The following is a 22,008-nucleotide window of genomic DNA, read 5'->3' on the forward strand; positions in this document are numbered from 1 at the left end:
TCAATACACAGATATATATTTATTCAAGATTTATTTGAGAAACCCATGTTGAATTTTAGTCATCCCCCTCCCTCCTCTCTCGTGGCCGTGAGGTTGGGCTAAGGGGCTTTTTATTGTTTTTATGGATTGTTAATATTGTGTTTGTTTTTAACCTTGTACTCTGTTTGCGCTTCGGTGCACTTTGTTAGCCGCCCTGATCATTCGGAAGGGCGGGGTATAAATAAAAATTTTATTATTATTTATTATTTACAGACTGTCTGTTTACTGATCTGCTCTAGAATCTTTCCTGGCATTCCTGTCATTGCTCCATCATTGTTTGCTTTGTTTTACATTGCTCCCAAATTCTTTTCCCAAAGTTTTGTGGAACAAATCTAATGATGCAATGAAGTCATCCTAAGAACAAGCATCACAGCCCTTGAAGAACTATTCTGAAAAGTTGAGGATCTTCTGGATAGGCATAGCAGGTGGCACAGGAAACATCTGGTTGAAAGCTTCTGCTGGATCATAGATTATGCTTTCTCCATAAATGGAGGCAGATCTTTAACTGGCAGGAAAATAGTTCAGTTAACCAATATTGCACAGACACACATTGTCAATACTGAACCCTTATATGGCAGACATGTAGACATGTCCTAGTATCTCTTAAAAATTTAAGCAGTAACAAAATACTATAAACACACATACAAATAAAAAGAGGCCAAATATTCAAGTGCAAAATAATATAAAGATATTAAGGCTTAATGGTTCCTTAGCTGCACATCATATCGTCTAACAATTCCACCCTCTGAGGAAATTAATATTTATGAATTTGTTGAAAAATGTAATTGCTTTTCTTGCATTACAAAAATGTTCAAAAATAAAAACCAACAAAAGAGAAAACGGGGAAACAAACAAAAAATCAAACAAAGATGAATACTTGTTTACAGATTATCAGTCTGAATATGAGGAAGCAATATCTGGATTAGTCAATTCAGAGCTACGCTAAAGCTGTACTTATTATACAAACTTACTTGAAAACTGAATGGCAAATCCGGATTTGCTGATATAGAAGTCTGTGTCAAATTGGATTGTGACTATGTTGAGAGTGCTGTGGATGCCTTCTGGAATAAGGGAGCCACTAATTTCTTTTAGCAGCATGTCATTTTCCAGTGGACCATCCCAAACACGAAGAATATCATGTGATGCTTCAGTATCAAATGCAAGAAACTGGAGGCTGTTAATGACATCAGTGATTTACCATGTCATGTGACTTATAGTTAGAACAAAATAATTGTAACAATGACCAAAAGTTAACTTCTGTAATATTAAAACTTATAAGCCAGTTCTGTAAACATGAGGGCAGGGAAAGGTGCAATGCTTTAAAGAGTCAGTATCTTCCCAATTTCATTTATTACATTTAAATCAAGGTACTTTGCTAAAAGCAGGGGGCTATCAATTCAAATGTGACTCTATAGTATATCTATATACATATGTAAAATATGTGTATATGTTTACAATATAAATATTTACATATGAACATATATAGCAAATACAAACATATACAGCAAAACCAGAAAATATGTTCCATTGACCATGCTTAACTGCTGAGGATCACTTTTAAGAGATCCTTAAGGTAGATTGCATTATACAATACATAACTCCTCTCTCATTACCTCTCTCTCTCACACACACACACAGTCAATGAAGGTAAAGTATAAAGGTATAAGGTGTGTGTGTGTGCGCGCGCGCGTGCGTGCGTGCGTGGAGAGACAGCGCAATCAGGACATGGAAGTGAAGACTTATTTGTCTCCAAGGAAAAGTTTCAGGGAAAAGCTTCAGACATCATTGGTATCTGTGTATTTAGCTCTTGTAAAATATGGAACAGCTGAAATACTGATCATTTACAAGAATTATACTTAATTCCTATTGAATTTAGTACCAACAGATTTTTTGTGTTGGGGTTTTGGTCCTTGCACAAGCTAAAACCACATTGTAGTACCTGACAATATTTCCCGGATCAACTTCAATCATCCACATACACCGCAGATTATTGTCATAAGGAAAAGGGTAGCCCGGAGATAATATTCTTCCTGAGGATTCTCCTTTAAAACGACCTCCACACTCAGCTAGTGAAAATGAAGTAGAAATTCAAAATTATTTCTGATAGTTTTCATTAACATTACTATGCCAATTAGTTTTCACATCCATTTCACAAATTAAGGCTCAAAAGGTAAGTACTTTAAATGGAAGGCTAGAATGCAGTTATACTGCATAACGTTCAGAGCTGGCAGCTTTGGCACAAAACTTCAATCACTCACATCAATACCAAATCATCTATAGAAGCTTCCTTGCATTCAATACCTTGATATGTCTATATATCTCTGTGCATATATATAGAAAGAGCTAACTGCATTGGGGTACTTGGGCTATGGACAGCTTGCCAATCTTTCTTTGATGTCAACAAAGTTTTGATACCAGATTCTAGCATGAATTGATAGACCATGAACCTAAACACTATTGCAGGGTGTGTCTTGCTTACAAAAATCCAAAATCCCCAAGCAGCAATATCTTTATTGGACCAATTCCAAAGCATAAAATACACTATGCAAGCTTTCAAAGTTTCACTGGTTTCTTCATCAAGCAAAGATGTTACAATACAAATAATGATGTCAGAGTAACGGTGCATATTTTGTCTGAGATGTTGTCAGTTAAGATCATACGGAGGGATTTTAGTGCAGGCAAAGACGACTTCACTTATTGGCCATGCGAGGATTAGGGACAAATAACAATAAAAGAAAGGTAACAAAATTTCAGTTCAACTAGCAACAGAAATGTAGTTCCTCTTGAGATCCAGCAATCCCTCAAGAGAAGTTATTTTTCTGTTGCTAATGGAGTGAAACTTTTATAACCTGTCTATTGTTGCTCTTTGCCCCTACTTCTCATCTGCCCAATTAGGGAAGTGACCTCTGCTTGCATTGAAATCCCTTTATACTATCCTAACTGACAACAGAATAACATTGCAGACAGAATGTAGGCTTGTGACTTGAACATTGTCACCATTTTCTCCTGTATAATTTTTAACATCTTTGCCTGATGAAGAAAGTGGTGAAGCTTCAAAAACTTGCATAATGTAGTTTATGCTTTGGGGTTGCCTAAGAAAGATATTGGTGCTTACGGATTTTGGATTTTTCTATATTTTGCTGCATTGAGGCTACCCAGAATATATTTAGTTTGAAACTGTAACCTTCAATGAGAGAAATGTAGGAGTGATTAAATAAGTATATAAATGCAGTTCTTTGTGCAGCTAGGAAGAACAAGAGAAAAATGACTATAATAACATTTACTAACTTCTTTACATAAGAGAAGGCATTTGTTAAAGCTAAAACACTATCTCGTACCAATACAAGATGGCAGAGGATAGTCCCATGCCCTTCTTTCTCCTGTCATGCACTTAAGAAGGCTACTTCCATGGAGAGTGTAACCAGGATTGCATCCATAAATGATGGTACTGCCAGCAAAGTGTCCTTGGTCACTTATCTTGTACCCAAACTGTGGCACACCTGGATCCTCACAATGAGACAGTTCAAAACCTGTGGGAGAAACAAAAACAGCAGTATTATCAGGTTAGAAATCATGTTTAATACAAATGTTTTCTTTTTGTGTTATTTAAATATCAGATATTGTACAAGATGGGCATATTCTTCCAGTCTTATTTCATGGAGCAAAGTAGTTGTGGCCATTTTATACCCACCCACACTTAAACACACTTTCTAAAATACTTACTAGTATAAACAAGTTGAAAACCTTCATCTGTTCCCTCAGAATCTGAATTAAACTCAAGCCAAAGATGATTTGAAGTACTGCTCAGTGTCAGTCCTCGCAGTGAAGCTCCAGTAAATGCACCCAGCATGTGTGCTGTATTATCCTTCCCATCATATATCTGTAAAACAAATTGGCCTTTGATAATTTAAATAATCATAATGGAAAAATGCAAAGTAAGCTGCATATTTCAATTACAAGACAGATCAGGACTGCTGCATTTCCTTTTATATGCTGACACAAGTGAGTCTTTTATAAACATGAACCTTATTCCTTTTAAACTGAACTAATATGTTCACTTGAAAAAACTTGCACAGCAATAGCTGGGGAAGGGCTCCCATGTTAGCATAGGTTTTTAAAACATATGTGTTCAGTTTGCCATGGCTAATATTTTAATTGTGTGATCCTAAGATAATAAACCACCATTTTGTACATAATACTGGCATAGAAATGGTAAATGAGGGGGGAAATGCAATCTTTTTGTAGTGATATACAAAAGCTGCCTCGGCACATTTCATTAAGGGAACCAAAAAGATCACAATGGAGAAGACTAAGGGGGCAGCCAGCCTACTGCAAAAAAGCAAGAGCTCTTGCAAAAGAAAGCCTCATTAATTGCCAGTTGTGATGGCAATGGAAGGAGGGAGGATGAAGGAAGCTGGGTAGGCAATTTGGCCAACAAATATCCACATTTCTTAATGCTATAGACAATTGGGTAATCATAGGCCTCTTTGGTGTCTTTGCTCACTAAAGACTGTGGACACCTGGGTAGGTACATATCTAAGGAGTTTAGCACACAGCTAAAAATGTGACTTACTGCTGCTGATTTCAATTTGAATTGGGGATACATTGCATGCATTTTGCTGCTGATACCACGGGCCAGGTGAATCCTGGGTAACCTCTGGCTAGATTCCAAGCTCAGCTAGCCTATTTGCAAATCTGGGTGTTTCCCAGTTTTAAAAAGAGGCTGGCTGAGCACTGATTCTAGCCAGAAGTTAGCCAGGCTGCACTCAGCCAGCAGATCAGTGGCAAAATGCATATGATAAAATCCAGATGTATCCTGAATTTGAATTGAAATCGGGTGCAGTAAGTCACATTTTTTAGCTGTGTACTAAACTCCTATACTAAGAACAAGTTTCTATGCTCCCTCTTACATCCAAGGAGCAGGAGGATGGGAATGCCAATGCTCTTTATTTCTATGTCCTTTTCAAAGGGGTTCTTTTGCCAAGATGTCTCCTGGATTTTTTTTAAACAGACTCTAGGTAAGAAGAAAATGTTGCTGTTTGTGCTGAGAATTGCTGCTGGATGTTCCATAAGGAAAGCAAACTTATGTGTTTGTTCATTTGTTTTTCAAAACAAAGAAACCTCATTCCTTTTAAACTAAGCCAACAGTTTTTTTTAAAAAAATCCCTAAAAATTACAGCAATATATAGAGCATCCAATAAGAACATTTCCTCTGTCTATTTCCCCCCTTAACTACAGTCACTTGTACAGCTGAGGTAATCCCTATGTACTTGATTCTATTTATTCATTTTACTCCTAGCAGCCTAAAAACGCCCCCCTCCATACCTTTGAAATGGAACTGAGATGAAGAAAAGATTTCAAACACAATCTGTGTTTATATTTTAGCACTCAGCCAGTTTCAAAGCCAAATATCAAAAGAAATTCTTTCACATTTAATTTTGCTGGAGCTAAATTGCAGCTGTATTATTGGCAAATGCTGTAGAAGATACAAATGCTTAGAATATATAAATAATAATGTGTACTTGACTCTATTATATTTTCATCTCTGATTAATTTTTGAGGTTTTTCTTTTTTTAATGAAAAGCTTCAGTAGGTACTGTAACACATGCAGGTACTTACAGTACCAGCCTTAAAAAATAAACATATACCTTAGAAGCCCACCTATATGATCAATAAAGTTACATAATCAGAAAGCATAAACAGGTATTCCCAAAATACAACAAAATCCAAAAAAGTGATACCTTACTGGACCAACCAAAACGCATAAATGATGTAAGCATTGGAAGCTACATTGACTTTGTCTTCAAGAAAAGATCATACAGGAGAAGAAAAGTGGTGATGTTAGAGTTGCAGGCCTAGATTTTGTCTCAGATGAAACTTTTATTGCAAGTTAGGATGGTCTGGAGAGACTTAGGGCCCAAACAGACAGGCCAAAGTAAAGCTGCTCTGGGTCACTTTGAATGTTTGCTGTTTAAATGCTGCATGAAGAGGCTTGAAGCTGTGCCAAAGCCATGCTCCAGTCCTAAGGACTAGAGCGCAGCTTTGGTGCAGCTTCTGGCCTTTTCAGATGCATGTGTCATTTCAACAGCATACCTTCAAAGTGACCCGAAGCAGCTTTATTTTGGCCTGTCTGTTTGGGCTCATGAATACACACAGAAACCATTTCTCTTCTGTGTTCCTAAACAACAGAAGTAATATCTCAGACAAAAGAAACACCTATATGCCTGGACGTAATCATCAAGCAGTGAATGAACACAGGTTCTGAAGGCTTTGTATCCTACAGTTCTGCACACCTTTCCAATATGTCATACACTTCTGTTCTTATCAACACAAATTCTATTACCAAATTTGTATTCTGACTGCTTAACTCACTGCAATCAATCAAAATGATGTAAAACACAAATTAAGTTCACAGTGAAATACACAACCATGATTATGTAAAATATGGATACTTTCATAGATGTATATCACTATATTGCACATAAGATAAGATTTATGCCTTTTTTTTCCTGGTAGAACACATCAACAAATTTCCTTCACAAATATTTCAACCAAAAGTACAATTCAATGAAATATCATGTTATTTAAACATTTGGCTTAATGTTCCCTAGATCTAGACAACTGTTCCGTACAAATTTTAGTAAATCCAAGTACCAGAAGTCTACTCAAACCAAATCTTCCAGAACATAATAAAGTTATGTGTTAAGTCAATGAAAGGCACAAAAAAATGTGAAGCGTATGTGGAGTAAAATCAGTTTATATTTTATCAGTGAAGATAAATGAAGAAAAAACAAAAACAATCATTGGTTTTCAGCAGTATATTTAAGCAAAGTTTGAAGTAAATAAACTTGCTCCAAAGGACCCTGATGCATATGACACAGAAATTTAATCATGACCTTAGTGGAACATAATTCTGACACTGTTCGATTACCTTTCCTTGAATGTGGCCTACTTCCTTAAGCTACAAATCATATACCTCATGATTAGTATTCTCCTGCACACATTTTAAATATATATTGATAAATAAATACATAAAGGAATGGCATATTTGCTGAAGGAAGGCACCACATAGATAAATCTGGACCAAAAAAGAAAACCATTGTAGGTACAGTGTAATTAAATGCAAATAAATTCTGGGCAAAAGCCACCAACAATATGAAGCTGATATGCAAAGGGGTATAGTTCTGAGCCATACTTTGGCCATTAACAGCTGCATGGCAGTGAATGAAGGGTACATAGCCTGTCTCTCTAGACATATATATGACTTTTTTACACCTTGTTAAAAATAAAAATATAACTGTCTTCTATCCTTTGAATTGGAGGGATACAAAATATGTTTTTGTTAAATCAATGCACCATGAAACAACCTAACCCATCAAAATAATTCATACAAAACTGCTGCCCCTTGAATTAGTTTCTGAATACCTTTGGGTCGAATAGATTCACAATCTGTGTTAGAGTATACTGAGATATATGGACTCATAAACTATATCAGTATTATTCACACCCTTAACAGATGGATTGTGTATGTGTGCTTTTGCATTCTTTACAGTATCATATGGACTGAGAGTAAATTCTACTAAATATGGTCAGAACTATATTCAGATTTAGTCCTCTGAGAACAAAGTGGAAAGAACTCCAAAGTTAGTACAATGACCAAAGTAAACAAACAACCAAACAAACATGGAGAAATGAGAGGGCAATCCACCCCAACAAAAAACAATGAGGACGGGCCATACTCAGTAGCCTAAATATGATGAGTACAACTTTGTGTGGGAAGAATGAAAGGGTAAGAATCATCAAAGAAGGTGTGAAGAGATAGGGTACATCTCACCTCACACTACTACTGACAATTCCTAGGTGCCAGCACAATGGGTCTTTTAGATCCCATTGCTGCCACCAATTGTGTCACAACATGGCAACGTGGCACTACCTAAATTTCTCAAAACCTTTCACTCCTGTTCTCTGTGTGCTGCTGCTGCCACCAATTTGTCATGAAGATGGCAACTATCCCACCAGCTTCCCACCTAATTTGTGATGCAACACTTGAACTCAGTTCTCACTTCTAGTGCCACCTCCAATAGAACTTTCTCTAGATGCCAGCCCTCTGGGTCTTCAAATCTCCCCAACACCCAATTAACACCAATTATTTGTTGACAGCCACACATCTACTATCTGATGTGTCTCAAACCTAAAAGACTTTTCTCTCTATTGGGAGCATTTTAATAGGTTTCTTTAATCCTTCAAACAACTGCTTATTGAACAAACAAAAGGGTTTTGTTTATAAATCAGGTTGAAAACAGTATCTTTCTTAGAGGATGGCATTCAAGATGGATACAGTGGAGAAATACTTATGTAGTTACATCATTTAACAGTTTCTTTTGCTTATCTTTGCAATTGTTTCTTTATAGCCTTATAAATGTTCCTTTACAGTCTAAGTTCTCACAGAACCTTTATCTATCTTCTGTATCTTTTACCCCTTCTGGTTATCTGTGACTTCACAAGTCACAGAGCACTATATCTACTGAAGGATATTACAACAACACTTTAATTCTAGACCATTCTTGTCCCTAACGTGAGTCCAAACCCCTTCTAACTGCACCTCATAGCAGTCTCCCTCAGCATCCTTGGATGCTATACCCCCTCAGGGTAAAATAAATCTCTCTCAACTAACTCCAAGCACTGCTCTGTCCCTCTATTTATACTTGCTCTTGGTAGCAGCCCTCACCTTTTCTAGCTTAACTCTCACTGGCTGTTCCCAACATTTGAATCTGCCTATGTTTTCTCCACAAAAGGTATCACTGTTTGGCTGGAACACTGAAAAGAAGTATGAGTCACTACAACATTTTTTGCAACTTCAATGGGCCCTTGGTATCTACTGAGGTTTGGTTTCAGGAACCGAAACTCACAGATACCAAAATCTGTGGATGCTCAAGTCCCATTGTATTCAATGGCATAGTAAAATAGTGTCCCGTATATAAAATGACAAAAGAGGTGTTTCATTTTTGAGAATATTTATTCTGGAATTTTTTAAATGGTGTGGATTGTTGAATCCGTGAGTGCAGAATCTGTGTATATGGAAGGCCAAGTTACTATTTTTACTCCTATATATCAAATAGCTCATTTTACTCACAGTGGATGAATTTCATTTCCCTATGGGAATATTTGGACATTAAAATATGTAAATATGAACTCTGTTCCTGTAAACAAATGATCTATATTTTTCCACCATGGGAGGGCACCTTTCCATAGTGATGGGACTTCTGAATGTGAAGTCAAAGGTAGTTTTTTGTGAGTTTTTTGGGCTATGTGGCCATGTTCTAGAAGAGTTTCTTCCTGATGTTTCACCAGCATCTGTGGCGGGCATCTTCTAGAACATGGCCACAGAGCCTGAAAAACCCACAAAAAACTATGGACTTCTGAATGTCTTTTGCCATGAAAACCACATAATGGTGGGACAGTACAACATGAAGCAAGAGAAAGCATTGGAAGATGAGACTCCCAATTCAAGAGGTGCTCAATTTACTACTGTGGAAGAACAAATTGCACTATGTGTAATAATGCAAGTGGACTCAAGCCAAAATAATGTTCAGCTTGTGATATGCTTAAATACAAAAGGAAAGCTGAGCAGCGAAGAAGCTGATAGTAAGAGAATCAACTTATTTCAAACGTTGTACTGGAGGAGAGTTCTATGGATGCCATGGACTACCAAAAAGACAAATAAATTGGTCCAAAAACAAATCAAGCTTGAACTCTTACTAGAAGCTAAACTGACTAAACTGGCTACAAAAACTGAGGCTTTTGTATTCTTGGCATATTAAGAAACATGCTTGGTAAAGTAGAAGGCTCGATCAAGGAAACCACAACCCAGTTAGCAAATCCTGAACAGGATGGTTAAAACCAGTGTATCTTGGTCTATCGTTCATGCCATTGCTGTAAGCCAGAGATGACATGATGGGAATAAACATCTTTTCTTTTCCATAGTTACTTAGAAATATAAAAAGAACAATAGAAAATGAAGAAAAACATACTAATTTCCTTCATGCTTTAAGTATTAAGCCCACACACTCAAAAACATTTTAATGTATCTATGATGGTATAACAAATAGCATATGGTTTGACAAAATGATAACCCCAAAATTGCAACATACCTTAAGAACATCTGCTTGTGCTAAATGAAATGTTCGGGCAGAAATATTGATTCCCTTTCCTGCTTGTACTTGAATGCTGTAAATACATTCATGGTTGTTTTCATAGTTGAGTGGGTAATTGGGGGACAACAAAATGCCTTCATTACTTGTTGCAGAGGCCCCACATTCAGCTGCAAGTGAAACAGAATTTGAGGTCTAGCTCAATTGAGAACATCAATTATTGCAGTAATGGCAAATATGGAAGTGTAAATATATGCAAATGCTGTATCATTGACATACATGGCTCTTTAAAGAAGAAGAGTTATATAAATCAATTTCTATCTGTGATTCACTACACTATTTTGTTAAGCAGGCACACACAACTTCTCATATACATATACATATGTATACACCTACATATACACATACACTAACACCAAGCCTATTGTGAATCCATGCCTTGCATTTTGGAAATCGTCTCGTTCATTTCATATAAAACTACAAATGATAATTCTAATGATTGTTCAGTAATTAATAATAGTAATTATTAAAATATTAATCCTCATATAATGTAACTGTTTTGGTTTTGGATGCTTTTCTATGAATTTTCCAACCATTTCAGAAAACAAGAAAATAAAACTCAATCAATAGTACTAGAGAAAGAATAAACCACCATCAGTGTTGATTCAGTAAAATTAAGCACAGTGGTGGGTGGCATAAATAATGATGGGAAAGAATGAGTTATCATCCAAAACTGATGAACAAAATGAAGCAAGAAAGAATAAAATATACAAAACAGCAAAATGAAACATCTTTCAGACTTAAACTAAGCCAAGATTGAATGGTTTGTAAAGGTTTTATTAAATGTAAGGAAACCACATTGAAAGAATAGGGTAACTAAGGCGCTTTACAGACCGCCCAAAAGGACTGTCTGCCAGCACCCGTGTTTGCTGCGCGATGTAGCTGCAGCAGACAAACCGCACAGCTCCTCCGCGCAGCAAAAAGAAGCTGCAAAAGGTGGCTTCTTCTTGTGGCACCGTTGTGATGTCGCAAGGCACCAATGGCACCCTTGCGGTGTCACAAGGGCGCTGAGACGTGCGGATGCTAAGCGTCCGCCATGTCAAAATGGCGGAGCCCATGTGTATAGAGCACCACCATTTTGTACATACTAGGTATGTACTAGGGTTAGGGCGTCCGGAAAGGATGCCCTTTCCTAACCCTAATACATACCTAGTACATACTTTTTGCTCATCTAGAATGGGCCTAAGAGTCTATATATGCTGGTGTCATGCCATGCGCCCTACCGCATGGCTGAGGGCATGACAATGCTCCGTTGGTGCAGCATTTGAACATGCTGCGCCAAAGGAGCACTGAAAAGACACGACGGCTAGGATGCCCTTTCCATAGCACAAAAAGGAACCATGGAAAGGCCAGATCAGGACTGCAGCATGTGGTTGCCACAGCCCCGATCTGACAAGGAAAGGGGCAGCATGCAGGAGTGATCTGTTGAGCCCCCAAGACTTAATATACACTGCAGAATGAATGCAGTTTGACACTGCTTTAACTGCCATAGCTCATTGCCATGGAATTCTGAGGTTTGTATTTTTATGAGATATTTAACCTTCACTAACAGGGAACTCTGGTGCCACAACAAACTACAAATCCCAGGAATCCACAGCCATGGCAGTTAAAGTGGTGTCAAATTGCATTAATTCTGCAGTGTTGCAGCTACCCAAATGTTATGTGCAGTGTAACTCAAAGAAAAAAGGGAGGAAGAGATGAACATACCATGTTAATGAGAGACAATAAAAAGTTAGAATGAACAAATGTACAGAATACAGGAATGTTATTTTGGCCAAACTTATCAATAAGCTTAAGTTACGAGCAATATATAATGGATATTCTGGCAAAAATAAGTGATCTACAAAAGAGCTGTTTCATAGGACCATTTTGCCTCCAAAGGTTTTAAGTGATAAATTTGCTGAAATTTCGTTTAAAGACAGATATTGCCCCTGGAATCAAACTGAGGATGAAAAAAGTCTTGTTCTTTGACTTTAAGTGGTGGGTTAAAGAACACATACTCTGTGCCCTTGTGTCTTTAAAGACCCGAGATTTTTTCGTTACCACTTAGAAGAAGGTACATTTTATTTTTAACACTATTTAACACTAAAAAAAAGGTGGCAAAAAATCTTTGAATTTGGTTAGATTAATGGAGCGAAACTCTTCCCATGGAGGGCCTTCCTGGGCAAAAGTTCACTCCATGCAGCTGAGGAAATAGGTCAAGACTGTGACACCTTCGCCACAACTTCTTTTGCACAGTTAGTCACAATGATGCTACAAGATTCCTTTGCATACTGGTATGCCAAACTAACATGGCTATGTCTCTGAATTCTGAGGTCTAGTTATAGTTGCGAGCTCCTAGCCCTTCATAATGACTATGTTGAAGTCTGTTACCACAATAAATATTCTGCTACTGATACTACTACAGTGGGTCCTACGTATCCACTGGGGTTTGGCCCCAGGACCTCCTGTGGAGAGTAAAATCTGTGCATGCTCAATGGCATAGTGAAATGGTGTCCATTATATAAAATAGAAAATCAAGATTTACTTTTTGGAATTTATATTATATATATACACACACACACACACACACACACAATCCGTGGATGCTTGAATCCATGAACAAAAAAATCTGTAGATATTGAGGGCTGACTATATCACGGCTACTATTTTTAAAGACATGGACTCCAATATTATGTATACTTATATCAGTATCACCTTGACTAGGTAATATATTAAAGATCTTGTACTGCATTGTTTCATGAACATATGAAAACAATGGTTGAGATCTAACTATGATGACATAGTTATTATTATTATTATTATTATTATTATTATTATTATTATTCCGCTTAATCTCAGGGAATCCAAGCGGATTACAGCAGTAAAATATGGCACAATTAAAAGAGATAAATTAAAAATTTCAACATCCCCCACCCTACCCCCTCACATAAAAACATAATCAAGTCCTAAAAAAAGATTAAACTGAAAAAAGAGTTAAAACATTAATATACAATACACTAAAATGTGATTAAAATTTCAAGTGGAGCCTGGGTAGAGTACATAAAGATAAGAGATGGAAGATGAAAGGTGGGGAGGCAGGTCAGCAAGGGTGTTGTAGTCTGGAAAGGCCTGCCAGAAGAGATCAGTCTTAATAGCCTTCTTGAAGGTATCCAAGGTGGTAATCTGACAGATCTCGTCCAGCAGGTTGTTCCAGAGTCTAGGAGCAGCTGATGAAAAGGATCTCTGGGTCACTGCAGTAAGTCTAGTCCTCTTAGGTCAGAGCAGATTCTTCTCAGTGGAACAAGGAGTGTGGGGTGGATTATATAGGAGTACATAAAGATAAGAGATGGCTATGATCCTTCTCCCCTAAAACCCACCTTAAAAGCCAGGCAGCTGCACCAACTGTTCTGTGACACTGGTTGGTGGAGTACTGATGGATGATATGTCCACGACCCTTCTGTCAGTAAGCCATGATGTGACAAGCAGCAGCAGGGATTTTTGCAGGGTCCTTCCATAACTGCTTGATACCCTGGGGCTTGTGATGTAAGGTGAATGGATGCATCATCCTTCAAAAACTTACTTGCCAGTGTTTCAGAATTCATTTGATTAGTGCAGCTGTCTATTTTGTTTTGTTTTGTTTTTAGGGAATATTTGCAACCATGGCAATTGGGCCATGATCGTAAAGCTGAATATCACCATAGAATCATAGATTTCATATTAGCATTTATGATGCTGTGTGCTGTAGTGGTTTAAGCTTTAGAGTAGGACTCTGGAGGCCAGGGTTTGAATCACTGCTCCACCATACCTACCCACTGGGTAACCTAGGGCAAGTCATACTCTCTCAGACACAGAAGAAGGCAATAGAAAAAACCCTCTGAACAAATCTGGCCTAGAAAACTCTATGGTCGTTTTGCTACAAGTTTGCCATAAGTCAGAAATGACTTGAAAACATAGAACAGCAGCAAAGTCTAGCTTACTACATTGTAGATACCAAACATCATGAGCACCAGTATTTTTAATCTCCTCCACTGCATTTCTCCCCATTATGTAAAGCCAAGAAATAATGCCTATTTGGTAGCTAGGACCAGAATCAATAATAAATCTTTTTAAATGGACTATTACATATTTTCCTTATTAACTTTGCATTGTTATGTAATTACAGAATTGCCTGCTATATTTGGACAATTGTACATATTGCTGCCAACATACATAATCATGCAGTTCTTTTACATCTCGGTGACCACATCCACACCACTGAGATGGATGTGATGACTCTCATAAACTGCACCTCCAACTTCATAGTGCTTACCCACAAGTCCTGTGGTAGTCTTCATATTGTTTCAAATCTTTTTCATTCAGACAAGCAGACAAAATATCTATACAGTATATTCTTTGAAACAGCAGTCCTATAACTAAATTAATCACTACAGTACAACCATATTTGCCCACACATATTGCAGATTGATACTAATGAAGAATAATTCTAGGATTAATGCTCACATACTATGAAAAATAGATAGATAAGTAATATGGTTTCCTGTAAAGAGGATCTAACTCACTCTTCTAACCTTCAGATTCTCAATACTTATGCAGTTCTAGACATCACCTGCAGATTTGTCTTGAAAGGCAATACCAAAAACCTACTTCATCTCCTCTAACTCATGAGATAATCTGCAGCAAATTATGATTCTAAAGAATACTCACACATTTTCTCATCCACTATGAAAGGTGTCTTGTTAGATCAAGACACTCTATTGAAAAAAATGGTCAAGTGACATTTTTCACATTTTATAATTTTTTAGTTAAAAAAAAGTATTTTGTACAAGGCCATATACAAGAGTGCATATTCTTAATCTGTGTAAAAAGAAGCCTTAAGGGCCAGAGGAATACTCTGTTGAATTCACACGTAGAATATTTCCTAGAAGGCTTGGCAAGCTATCTCAAAAAAGGATTCTCTAATGCACATATTAATGCTGCTCACTTTGGTCTTGAAATCACTGATCTTGGAAAGTTGAGCTTAGCCTATGCACCAATAAATCCCTATATACCTGGAAACAGCAAATAAAGAAACAGCAGTTGTCTAAGTATTTTTGCTGCCAAAGGCAAAACTAATATAACAATATATTGGATGGCAGTTCAAATATTTCTCAGTAGAATTTTAGTTTTAGCTCTATTCTTCTTAATGTAGATGCTGATCCAATAAGGACAAACAAAATAAAACAAAATCCTTTCTGAACATGTAGTACAAAATTCAACATTAGACATCTGTGTAGAGAACCAAAATGTCAGACACATTAAGGTGAAAAGACATGAGAGATGTAAAGACTATATTGTATCAAAATTAATAGGTATGTTACCATGCTTATCCATGCGGTATAGTTGAAACTCCATGGACAATGACTACACATACAAGCAAATGAAAGCAGCTGACCACGTACCCACACACCTGGGCAGAGGTGCACTCCACACTCTTCGGCCACCACCAAGACAGATAATCTCTGACACTCCCTCTAAGCGATAGCCAGATGAACAGGAAAATGTTAGAGTGTCTCCTACTCCAAAGTTAAATCCTATTCTGCTTCCAAATTGAGGAGTTCCAGGATCTTCACAGGGCTCAAGATTATATTCTGGAATGGAAAAAGACAAATAAAAAAGCTTCACAATAGCTTTTGCTCACCTTATGCTTTATTCCAAACCACACATTTTTTACTTGAACATCAATTTAGCCTTCAGATAAATTTTCAGAATAAATGCTCATATAAGTAAATAGGCAATTCAGCCACAATTTAAACGTTGTGCCCATAAATGTCCATAACATCTCTGAGCGGCGTACATACAATTCCTATAAGAGCAATAAATGCCTCTGACTCTGAAGCATAAAATGAACGAAAATAACTGTACAGCATAAAAGCATGACCAGTTTCTTCATGGGCTCATTTGGAATATCACTTCTTGAAATTAGACTTGAAATCTCTCTTGACGTAGCATGATTTTCTCAGTGAATAATGTTCAGTTTATTAGAATTTTTCTGAGGCACAAATTTTCCTGGCCTGGAAATGCCACAACAGACAAACTAATGTTTCCCTAACATTAGTGACAACAAAAGCCATTGTAAAAATGCTACTAATAAAAAAAAAAAAAGGGGGGGGGATGTCAGAATTATTATTATCTTCAGACTTTCTCCCACTCTCAACCTCTTTGTCCTATAAAAGTGTGGTTTTTCTTTACTAGATACGAATAAGTCATTTTATGCCCTTACCAGAGAAAGTAATATTAAATCCTTCATATGATATTGAAAAGTCAGAAATAAATCGCAACTGAGCCCTGAAATTTCCATAGAGACCAGCATTGATTGCTGATGGAAGTTCAGAGCCAGTCAGGCGTGCCAACGGCTGAGTAAAACTGCGATTTTCTGTGATTAGTAAGTAGTCATGATGATCTTCCAAATGAAAAGTGTGAAAGGTGAACTGCACTCCTATTAGAAAAATAAAATAAAATTAGACTCACATATCACATAGTTAACATGAAAGCAATTATAACACTGATTAAACTCATACATTCCATTGCAAACATAGGCTCAGAAGATTAAACAAGATTTACATTAGCCTTGCCCTAATGCTTCCCAGTTTCCCTCATGCACCCTTTAGGGGGGAAAAGCAATTCTTTTTCTAATAAATTTCTAGATGTTACTCTACATCTTGGGGCAAAGGTATGGCTAGGAAGATAAAGGTTCCATATACTCCAGCTATTACTACTCATTTACAGCAACCAGATAAAAATGTTATTTTTAACTTCAGAAATATTTTTGCCTTTATTAAAATGCAACCTCTACAACTAGATTTGTTTTCCATAATAACTCAACTACGGTCATTTGAATTTGCTAAAATATGTAGTTCAAGATAAATTTGTACAGAAATGTTTTTCCTATTCTGTTTCCAACTACAGCACATTCATAATCTGATTTAAGCAAAGGCAAAAATATGATCAGGAATGATGAACAAAACTAATCAAGCATTTGTTAGACATAACACCAATTAATTATGATAGTATCCAGAGAGTCTGTGCTCAGTTTTAATGTAGACAGAGGACTGCAGTAGAACCACCCAAATGCAAATTCCCACTCATAGTTCAGTATGTCCAAGTCATTTATTATCTGTGGTTATTTTGTTGTGTGCCTTCAAGTCACTTCAAACTTATGGTGACTTTAAGGCAAGCCTGTCATGAGGTTTGCTTGGCAATTTTTTTTTTTTTTGGGGGGGGGGGCAGGGAATGCCACTGGTTATCTATGAATCTGAGAGAGTGTGATTTCCCCAAGGGAACCTAGTGAGTCCCCATAATGAAGCATGTATTCCAATATTGGTCTCCTGAATTCCCAGTCCAGCACTCTGACCAAGCTGCCTCTCTATCTTCAGTCTTTGTGTAGCCAAATCTTAATCTAGCCATGTTTAGTAAATTTGGCAGAAAAATAAAGGAAAAATGAGCACCAAAAGCCAATCTACTTGGGCATCACAAGGAGGGTGAGGACATACTAGGTGACATCCTGGAGCGGGGGCTGTGACACAAATGCTCCCCAAATAGGGAGAAACAGGCTGTGACATTCACCTGCATCCCTTTAAAATACTGGAGCTTAGTGAAAGAGATATGGTGAGAGGGATGAGGCTCAGTGGGAGGAAAAAAGAGAGGTCCCAGGATTTTTGAAATTAATATTTTTTAAAATTCTTCTATAAAAACCTCACATCTTAGCAAACTTTCACTTTAACTACATGAAACTCAGGATGTGTATGATATTGTAATTTGGACATATAATTTTAATTTTTCTAGTTGTTTATGCCACAACTATTGCCATTACATTCAGTAATATATGGGAAATACAACTTATGAGTAAAATGGCCTGTTACAGACAGTCAAAATAAAGCTGCTTCGAGTCACAGTGGAGGTATGGTATTTGAATGATGCATGCGTCCTAAGAGTCCAGAAGTCGCACCAAAGCCACGCTCCAGCCCTAAGGACTGGAGCGTGGCTTTGGTGTGGCTTCTGGGCTCTTAGGATGCATGCATCATTGAAACACCATACCTCCACTGTGACTCGAAGCAGCTTTATTTTGGCTGTCTGTAACAGGCCATTAGTATATAAAAAACATTACTAAAGATTCTGTATGGTGTGGTATGGCAGAGTGTAATGGGGGGTGGGGGGGTGAGTCCATGAATTACAACACTGGGTGGCACCAAACCTAGAGACAACACTGCCTGAAAGTCTGGGGAAAAGAGCATCATTGCCTCTCTTGAAGTATAGTTATAGTACTGTACCCAGGCAGAATATCCTGGAAGCATGAACATTTATCTGGAGGCTAAATTTCTGGATGCAGAGGTAAGATGCCCCTGATCATTCTGTACTAGAAAAACACTAGGAAGAATGTCCTGACAGTAAGAGCTGTTCAGCAGTGGAACACATTGGCTTGGAGTGTGGTGGAGTTTCCTTCACAGTCTGGATAGCCATTTATCAGGAGGGGTTTGATTGTGTATTCCTGCATGGCAGGGTTTGGACTCAGTGGTCCTTGTGGTCTCTTCCAACTCTAAATTCTATGATTCTGTCTGGGCAGCCTACCCTATTGCCTAGGAGGGGTGCTGCCATAATAATACCAAGATCCGCAAATGGAGGAAAGGCCACAACGTTATTAAACCAGCAACCAAGGTAGAGTTGGTCCAAAGCATGAGGTCTGGATCTGGAACATCGTATAACCCCCCAGTTGTTTGATGAACCAAAATGCTTCGTCACAGCCAGGCTTTGGGATGACCTAGGGGCTATGGAAATGCCATCTCGCAGACATGCAACCAGCCGATCGCATGTTCTCAATCAAGCCCCTAGTCACCAAGAGGTGCTGCAATGATGTGGCCCTTGCAATGGCCACAATGCATGCCCTCAGTGCTCCCATGTCCCGAAAGGCTCCCGATCCAGTGCTACACAGCCCTGGAAACCATGCCCATCAGATCCATGACCTATGCTGCTGCCCCAGAAGTTATGACAGGAAAAACCACAAACCCTAGGGAGGGAGGGTGGGAGAGCCGAGCTGTAAATGGCGCCTTGAAGGGATGCCATGTGGCCTTAAATAGGCCACCTAAGAGGAGAAGCTGGGAGGGAGGGAGCCCTGCCTCCAGGCCAGCTGACCAATCAGCTGCCCTGGAGGACCGGGGCAACCATGGAGAGGGACCTCCCACCTGCCAAAGCAACCACTGAAAGGCAGAAGTCCATCCTTTTTCCCTCCCAGCCAGCTAATTGCGGGCCCACAGGCCCCTGCAAGGCATACTGGGGCACAGCCTGGGCCCGTGAAAGAGTGGGCGGTGAGGAAGACCCCCTGGCGGCAATGCGGCCTGCCCGGTAAGTCAGGGGGCCCTATTTACCCTAAATTTTCCTGCTGATCTGAAATACTAAGGAAGCAATACTGCAAGTTCAAAGTAAAATTTGTTTGTCATTCTGTTACTGAGGCAAAGGTACCAGCAAAATATCTTGATTCCATCCCTGTCTCTGTGCCATAATTTCCCCACTGTTGTTGTTATTGTTGTTGTGTGGGATGAGATTATGAAGCCAGATGTAAACCAACTGGCTTCATGCAAAGTGTGAAGGCATTTATGTATCTCTACAGATTTGACAACTATCAACAAATATTAACACACAAGAAAACCCCCACTCCTGTTAGAGAAATATTTGATTAACCTCTAGAGAATTATGACACTGCAACAGAGGCTGTATTTTGATACCCACAATATTAGACAAAAGTGGGTTAAATTTAAAATGTATTTGGTATAGTAAATATTCCACATAATCTATGGGTTAAATCCATGATTGTACAGGGACAGCAGAAATTTCTTTTTTCCACATCAGCCTTCTGCACTGCTCCAAAATTGTTTTGGGGCAGTATCCCATTGGCTTTCCAAATTTCGTAGAATCAATGAATCATAGACTTATAAGAGTTGGAAGAGACCTCAAGAGCCATAAAGTCCAATTTTCTGCCATGCAGGAATACACAATTAAAGCATTGCTGACAAATAGCCGTCCAGCCTCTGTTTAAAACCCCCCAAAGAAGGAGCCTCCATCATACTCTGCAGCAGAGTATTCCACTGTTTAATAGATCTTACTATCAGGAAGATGGTAATGTTACTATCCTAATGTTAAAGTGGAATTTCTCTTCCTGCTCATTTTGGGGTTGCATATGAGGGCTGCAGTAAAGAAGTGGGACCAGCCCTCTCTTGGTAGAGCTGGATTCTGGAATTACACCAGCTGGAGAAAACATGTTTGTTTGTTTTTTAAATTAACTATTTGCTAGATAGATAGCATACCTATTTACTCTAAAGGCAACAAATCTTGCTGATCTTAGAAGATAAGCAAAGGTCAGCTATGAATAGTACTTAGATGGGAGACCAGATACATTAGGCTATATTTCAGAGGAAAGAACTGACCAAAACACCTCTGAATATTCCTTGGCCAAGAAAATCCTATGAAATTCATGCGGTAACCATAAGTTGACAGGCCAAATGAAATTACACAGATAGATAGATAGACAGATAAAACACACACATAATTACAGAGTCACTATAGTTTTTGTGTTGGAATTAATCAAAGATTCAGCATTATGATCTCATGATGGTTGACATATGTCTATGCACACATGTGTGTAAATAATAAAATAAATAACACCTAAATCACCATATTTCTTAGGAAGCAAGATTGCACAAGATTTTATATGATAACAACAGGGCTTGGCCTTTAGTATCCATGAATCTAGTCTCTCTAGATGGCCAGACACATAACATAGTTTCTGATGAACTCTATAAATTATTGGCTACTTCATATGAAGGAAGTAATACTAGCTCCAAACTATTTAGAATGCTGGGGGTCAAAGTAAAAACCTTAAATTGTGCCAAGAAACAAACTAGAAGCCAAGGTTTCTTGAAGGGATCTACAAAGGTAACTTCTAACAAGTCTAGCTCAACATTTTAAACTAGGTTAGATTAAACTCAAAAGCTTGATGTGTTTGATTTTGACTAACATGTGGAAGAGGAGAATGTGTTGGAGGAGAGACGGTTTCAAAAGGCACCCTTGGCTTGTTTTCACAGAAGGAAAAGGATTCCCATTCTATTTGAAGCTGAACACACCAACAGTAAAAACAGAACAAATATTATCATAATGCAATCATTTCAGCCCAGAATGATTCACAACATTAGTGTACATAAGCACAGGACTATTTGCATCCAGCCTTACAGTCTGGGACTTCAGAGTAGTCAATGTAATTCCATACTAGCATCTATTCCAGCATCTGTATGTGAAATGTGTTTTTGGTATTACTCTGGAATCTCTACTCTGAAGACTGAATGGTTGTAAATTTGATACCATGGGCTATTTGGTTGATTACAATAAATGAGTATACTTTATCTCTCTTTACAAATAGTGAAAGATATATAGGGAGCAGAAGCGTACAAATACAGCATAGTACAAAAATGTTCCCGATGGCTCACAGAGATTTATGGAATGTGCTGCCAGTGAGCACTAAAATGAAGTAAAAGGTATTATGGTTATGTAAAATATAGGTATGTGCTGTACCTTTTCCATGAGTAACATCCACAGTCCATGTGCAATTCAGTGAATTTGGATACAGTTCAGGATAACCTGGAGATAAAATAGTTCCACTTGGTCCTCTCACGTCTCCTCCACACAAAGCTAAGAATCAGAAGGAAAATGAATCCATATAAATACAGCAAATCATATTAACTAAACATTAAAA

At 38.0% G+C, this 22,008-nt stretch overlaps 1 protein-coding gene across 3 annotated transcripts in view; it reads right to left on the bottom strand.

Annotated features, from left to right (window-relative positions):
• Positions 1-22,008, bottom strand: part of LOC149317584 (CUB and sushi domain-containing protein 3) — a 796,080-nt gene that overhangs the window by 218,685 nt on the left and 555,387 nt on the right. For all 3 annotated transcript variants that reach the window (XM_089517858.1, XM_089517859.1, XM_089517857.1), the window contains 8 exons: positions 21,828-21,944; positions 16,492-16,707; positions 15,671-15,859; positions 10,191-10,360; positions 3,763-3,919; positions 3,378-3,569; positions 1,979-2,105; positions 1,011-1,213 (listed from right to left, as the gene is read on the bottom strand). In XM_089517858.1, the coding sequence (XP_089373984.1) occupies positions 1,011-1,213; positions 1,979-2,105; positions 3,378-3,569; positions 3,763-3,919; positions 10,191-10,360; positions 15,671-15,859; positions 16,492-16,707; positions 21,828-21,944 (1,371 nt within the window). The remainder of the gene's footprint in view (positions 1-1,010; positions 1,214-1,978; positions 2,106-3,377; positions 3,570-3,762; positions 3,920-10,190; positions 10,361-15,670; positions 15,860-16,491; positions 16,708-21,827; positions 21,945-22,008) is intronic.

Source organism: Sceloporus occidentalis, unplaced genomic scaffold, assembly GCF_023333645.1.
Source record: "Sceloporus occidentalis isolate IW3139 unplaced genomic scaffold, rSceOcc1.0.p SCAF_3, whole genome shotgun sequence".
Taxonomy (NCBI): domain Eukaryota; kingdom Metazoa; phylum Chordata; class Lepidosauria; order Squamata; family Phrynosomatidae; genus Sceloporus; species Sceloporus occidentalis.